This window comes from Mercurialis annua, linkage group LG2 (assembly GCF_937616625.2).
Source record: "Mercurialis annua linkage group LG2, ddMerAnnu1.2, whole genome shotgun sequence".
In the NCBI taxonomy this organism is placed as follows: domain Eukaryota; kingdom Viridiplantae; phylum Streptophyta; class Magnoliopsida; order Malpighiales; family Euphorbiaceae; genus Mercurialis; species Mercurialis annua.
In genome coordinates this window covers 51,060,397-51,066,396 of record NC_065571.1, presented here as the reverse complement: position 1 = coordinate 51,066,396, position 6,000 = coordinate 51,060,397, and the positions used below count along the sequence as shown (strand labels likewise).

Below are 6,000 nucleotides of genomic sequence, written 5' to 3'. Positions count from 1 at the left end.
TAGCAAAAAGTTAATCTAAATATGCAAAAAAACTAAAATTAAATCTTTAAACTAAATAGGGCTAGTAACATTACCGGAATCGAACAATCTTCGGAAATGAGATAATCACCAAATGTGGGATGTTATTGAATGTTTGGAGAAGCAAATCCTCCTTTTTGCTTTGAATATGAACAATAATTTTGATGGAGTAACCGCCGCGGAGGAGGCGGTTGACAATGGTAAGGCCATAATGGATGGTGAAGAAATGCCTCAAATTGCTTCTTTCCAAAAAAACCTATCATAATCATGGGTTCTAATCTTAAAGCAAGTGATCTTCATTTTCTTCCATCTGTTGCCCATCAGCTTCATTTGCGATTTGATTTCATGTTTATGTACTTTATTATTATTATATAACTAAAACAAACAAAAACAACAATATGTCCTCCTCCTCTTCGTCAACTAGCAGCGGTGCTGATGCTGCTACTCTCCGTCATAACCGCATCGTCTCTAGCAAGCTCTATTTCGATATCCCTATCGCCAAGGTCATTTCCGTCCACCTAATCATTAATTTTTTGCAAGAAAAAAATTAATGTGCTGTTGAATTTGATTGTGGAGTGTTAATTTGTCGAACAGGTTCCGTTAATTTACTCGTCAAGTTATGATATATCGTTTCTCGGCATTGAGAAGCTGTAAGTTGTTCATTATTTATTGTTTTATTAAACGTTTGATCGTTTTAATTTGAGTTCGGTTTTACATTTGGAGTTCATGAATGATTTTAGTTTTTTTTTTAACTGTGTAGACATCCATTTGATTCATCAAAATGGGGCCGTGTTTGCCGATTTTTAACCACGGAGGGCGTTTTGGACAAAAACTGTATTGTTGAGCCGCTTGAAGCGTCAAAGGATGATCTCCTTGTGGTAATTTGTTTATACTGCCTTGTTTAGTACTTTGAACTGTCATAGTTAGTAAATTGTTAGGAGGATATGTAACTGAAGCAAATAAAATAAAAGAAAAACTATACTGAACTAATCGTTAGCTTATGATGGAAGATCAGCGTTAACTAAGCGATAGGCCTTGTTGGGAATCATGTGCGAGAATTTGATTGAGTTTTTGCAAAGATATATAACTTCTGTTATCATTTCTTTTAAATTCTTTTACATTATCATAATTTTCTTTAATGTTACAATGATTGAATTCTGCAATTTCTTGAGTTTCAAACATATGAAACGGAATTCATAGTCTTGAGCTTTTAGACTTTCGAACACTGTCATGGGAATGCGTATAGTGCTTATGCATTTTACTTTTTGGCTATCTTTAACAGGTCCATTCGGAGTCATACTTGAGTAGTCTAAATAGCAGTTCAAATGTTGCCTCAATAATCGAGGTGATGTGCCATTCTCTTATTCGTCCTACTAGTTTTTTTTTTAGATTATTTCCTTTGCAATGTGCTGAATTTTATCTACTTTTTATCTATTTGGATGTTTTAACGCAAAGAAAATTCAATTAGATGTATAGCATTTGACCATTGTCTCCATTTGCAGTTGCAATTTGTGTTGCTATCTTTTTAAGATCATTTGCTGATTCAGAGCTATAAAATAACAGGTTCCTCCAGTTGCAATATTTCCTAATGGTCTCGTGCAGAAGAAAGTTCTTTTTCCCTTTCGCAAACAGGTGCATCCTCTTCTGCAATTTTTTTTTGTAGTTTACGGGAAATTGGAATATTGTAATTTTTTTTTTCTACAGGTAGGAGGAACCATCTTGGCAGCTAAGCTTGCAAAAGAGCGAGGATGGGCCATCAATGTTGGGGGAGGGTTTCATCACTGTTCTAGTGAGAAAGGTGGTGGATTTTGTGCGTACGCAGACATTTCGCTTTGCATACATTTTGCATTTGTCCGGTTGAATATATCAAGGTATAACCTGCAGCTCTGATGAAATAGATGAAATTCTTGCTCTTTTTATTGGAAATTTAGTCTGAAGTCTGAATTCCTTTTTATGATGGAGTCTATACTAAATATCTGCTGCAACTTACAGGATAATGATAGTTGACCTTGATGCACATCAAGGAAATGGCCATGAAATGGATTTTTATCATGATAGTATGGCTCTGTAATTATCCTCGTGGTTCTTAGAATTAATCTTCTTTATGGATCTGACTGATTGCTTTGGATGTCTTTTTCGGAAGGCCGAGTTTATATCCTTGATATGTACAATCCTGGAATATATCCATTTGTAAGTTCAGCAATCTATACTTGGATATTTATTTTCCTTCTTAAGTTTATAAATACCCATATTCATATGAATAATATCTTTGATCACTTTCTGGCTTTCATTTGTTTTAATATCACTGTTGATATCAGATAAACATTATATGCTTTTCCTCTATGATTGTTACTGTATTGATTATCTGTATGTGGGTGTTTATTTGGCAGGATTATGCAGCCAGGAAAAATATCGACCAGAAGGTTGAGATACAGGTAAGCCATCAGTATTTTCTCAGTAAAAAATGAGTTAAATAATTTTGTCCTTGTCCCAATATAGTATGTTGTTTGCTCTGATAATTAAACAGAGTGGGACCACAACAGATGAGTACTTGAGGGTTTTAAATGAAGCACTTGAGGTACACAATTATACTCACTTTTACTTGATTATGCTTTGCTCTCATTCTGGCTGGATTTCCACCTTTATAATTCCTTATGCAGTTTTTATATTACTTATATCGTTACTCGTCTTTAGTGTTATGTTTTCTATGTTTACCATCATGTTAAATATTCAATTGTGATGAAGCTAATTTCCAAAAAAGAAAAAGAAAAGTGATACAGTTTGTTTTGCTCATATATTTTTTTTTCTTGTTTTATAGTCTACTTGTGAGAAATGATGCATTTGTTTCTGGAACCGGTAGTTATCTGTTCTTACATTGTTTCTTTCAATGAATATCTGATTTGAATATTAATAATAGGTTGCTGGACAAAAGTTTGATCCTGAGTTAGTGGTCTACAATGCTGGCACAGATATCCTAGATGGAGATCCATTAGGCAGGCTAAAGGTAGTATTACCTTTCTATCTGGTTCCAGCGGAAACATTGATCAATATTACCTGTGATCATTTTATGACCAGTCTGATCCTATGGTGTTGACAAATCTGTTGAAAGTGTCGTTGATCTGCAGTTTATAGGTCATTTTGACCTTTACTAATCTGATAATTACCTCGATTGAAGTTACATTTTCAAAATAGAGAAAATAATTTACAATTGAAATAAGACCTTTATTTAGTAGTGTTTGAATTTTTCCCAGTTTTCCAATCTTTTAGAGACAGATCTCAAGATATGATTCTGTCAAATGTATCGATAACATATTTGGTGTCAAAAACTTACAGGTTTTTACATATAGTGATCCGTATGAAAATAGAGGAAAAAACAAACTCGTGGAAACTGGAAAGGAGGCGCTTAATTCTATGATGCCTGTGATTGAATTAATGGAACAGTTTAGCTTCTTGCTTTATTATGTATAAAAATTAAAGAAAACAAAATCCAAAGGCAAAATATAACCAAGATTAGCTTCAGCATTGAAAATCATTTTTTTGTTTCTATTTATCATATCACTGTAACTTTTCTACTTTCATAAAGTTTTTTTTTTTTTTTGAACTTTCATAAAGATTATGAGCAATAATAATAATGTTAACAGCTCATGATTCCTTGATGCAGGTGACTCCTGATGGAATAACTGCTAGAGATGAGAAGGTCTTCAGGTTTGCTCGTGAAAAGAATGCCCCTCTTGTCATGCTTACATCAGGTACCTGGATTTTCCTAAGAATATTTGTACATTTCATACGGCTCCACAGTTGTGTGTGCCCAACTTCTGGCTACTCGGTATTCTAAATTCTTAACTTCAGCAGCCAAGTTCATCGAGAGGGATTAGCTGTTGTCAATAAAGTATCTATTGATCATTGTGCTTTTCAAGTCTTATTGACTTAGGGGACTGAGTCTCAGCCTTTTGATTTTTCTTGCTTCCCTGCAGAGATGAAATCTATCTGTTAAATCCTGATCAATTTTTTCTAATAAGAAAGCTGAAAATTTTCTGAATTGCATCATTATGGTCACTGGAAATGCATATTTTTAATTGGAATATAACCTGGAACTTTATAGAGATATACCACGCGTATTCTCTAGATTGTCAAGCATATTTACCATGTATAGTAACATTAAACTGGGAACAAGCTGTGGTTTTCATGCTTTTCTCCATTTCAGAGGACAATTTCATCCCCTGGCCTATGCGGTGAAGACGAAACAAACTCCTCCTCATTTTATCTGCTGGGCTGTATTAATATATTAGATAAAGAAAATCAGAGGCAATACAAGCAAAGTAAACATGAAAATTACATATTTTGTTCAGTACTTTTTAGTATGGTTTACAAATTATTTGTCGCATTGTGATGTAAATAGCTGATTCGTCTCACATTTAAATTTTAGTTAGATTAGATCCTTAGAATTTCTTGGAGTAACAGATAATATAGTTTGGTATTTTATTTTCTCGTTTCAGGTGGTTATATGAAGTCCAGTGCCAGAGTTATTTCAGATTCGATAGCAAATCTCTCAAAAAAATGCTTGATTGATTTAAGCATTTCCAGCTCCAGGTAAATCATGATCTGCTCAAAGGAGGCTAAACAGCCACACTTAATACTGGTATGAATTTCTTGATTTTGGACTTGCGAATGAGCCTGTTTTCTGATAGTTGTGGTCATAAATGTAATCAGTAAGAAAATTGTGTACAGCAAAGAGAGTTATATATTACAGAGAACGGTTAGTACATTGTATTGTATTGAGTTGCAAGTAAGTATTCGCTAATTACCTAACATATTTATGCTTACCGTTTAATCGCAGAGAAAGTGAACTCATTTTTTTCACCTCACCATTATTGTTAAATAGGTTTAATTCCAAAACAAATCACGAACTTTAGCGTGTTTTGCAATAAAAACACAATGTTTCAACTTGGGCAATTTAAAACACACTGTATTAATTTATTTGTAATTTGGACGATAAGTAATTTTTTAATAAGAAATGCTGATATGTAACTCTTTACATGCCATGTTCTGCGTCCAAATCAGTATTTTATAGGAAAATTGTGTTGTGTTCCAAATTATAAAAAAGAAAAACGACAGTTGTGTTTTAAAATTGCCGAAGTTGGAAGTTTGTGTTAATGGCTTGTTTTGCAAGTGTAATATCAGCTGTTATTACAAAATACTAGTGATAACTGATAAGTGAGAAGGAGTAAGATTATGGATCGAATTTTATAGCTGTATAAATTGAAACGCACACTACGGATGGATCGATAAGCCGAGCAGCTTATTGACATTATGGAGCTATGAATGCAAGTAGATGAAATGGTGCTGGCTGTTATGAGTAATGAGAGTGCCTTCATGATGCAATCAAAACTGAGAGAGTAAAATCTTCACCAAAGAGTTAGAGTGGTCATGGTGTCATAAGGGAGAGGTTGGTAGGTGGTGAGAGGTTGCAATCAATGTCGGCAAAACTGAAGGGTCCTACCGAATAGTTGGTTGCAATTCAGCCAATGATGTGCCAGCTTTCAGTGGTGCATCTGAAATTATTAGAGGCTTATATGCTTTCGTCCCCAGCTTTCCCTTCAAATCCTTTTGTTAATTTATTAGCTCCCTTGTCTGCCTGTATCGGGTAATTGTTCTATAAAGACGGTGTATCTAAACCTAGTATCATGTTCTTTTTCTTAGTTCCATTGACTATTAGTAAATTCAAGCTTTCAACGAATCCTTCAAATAACAAAAAGGAGAAAAGAATCAAGTTTGTGTTTCGCGGTCAACTAAATTATTTTTAATTTTTTATATTAATTAGATTCCAAAAATTCTCTTGGATCAAATTAGTCATTTTTAACTTTTTTTGTTAATTGGATCTCAAAATTTATTGAAATATAAATTTTAAAATTTAATTGACTAAAAAAATTAAAAATGTTTTATTTGATTTATAGATAAAAATTCGAGAGCCGGATTGATTCT

At 33.5% G+C, this 6,000-nt stretch overlaps 1 protein-coding gene across 3 annotated transcripts; it reads left to right on the top strand.

The window, feature by feature from the left end:
- The first annotated feature begins 388 nt into the window (after positions 1-388).
- On the top strand, positions 389-4,841 carry LOC126669704 (histone deacetylase 2). Of its 3 annotated transcripts, none has more exons than XR_007638534.2 (13): positions 389-521; positions 613-668; positions 779-896; positions 1,301-1,363; positions 1,582-1,889; positions 2,011-2,075; positions 2,162-2,208; positions 2,409-2,453; positions 2,546-2,596; positions 2,936-3,022; positions 3,680-3,767; positions 4,223-4,337; positions 4,515-4,626. XR_007638534.2 is itself a non-coding variant. In XM_050363245.2 (13 exons), exons 1-13 carry the CDS (start codon positions 417-419, stop codon positions 4,610-4,612), a joined length of 1,059 nt encoding a protein of 352 aa, XP_050219202.1. In that variant the 5' UTR covers positions 391-416; the 3' UTR covers positions 4,613-4,841. The 3 variants fall into 3 exon arrangements, 2 of the variants coding, with proteins under 2 accessions (XP_050219202.1, XP_050219201.1); XM_050363245.2 differs by lacking the exon at positions 4,223-4,337 and having other exon boundaries at positions 391-521; positions 1,582-1,650; positions 1,723-1,889; positions 4,515-4,841; XM_050363244.2 differs by lacking the exon at positions 4,223-4,337 and having other exon boundaries at positions 391-521; positions 4,515-4,841.
- Positions 4,842-6,000: the final 1,159 nt, after the last annotated feature.

Bases quoted from the DNA above. Each gene is read 5' to 3' on its own strand.
- LOC126669704 (XM_050363244.2), top strand. From the start codon at position 417: ATGTCCTCCTCCTCTTCGTCAACTAGCAGCGGTGCTGATGCTGCTACT. The intron at 1,364-1,581 runs GTGATGTGCCAT...ATAAAATAACAG, and splicing joins ATGTTGCCTCAATAATCGAG to GTTCCTCCAGTTGCAATATT. The intron at 2,454-2,545 runs GTAAGCCATCAG...ATAATTAAACAG, and splicing joins ACCAGAAGGTTGAGATACAG to AGTGGGACCACAACAGATGA.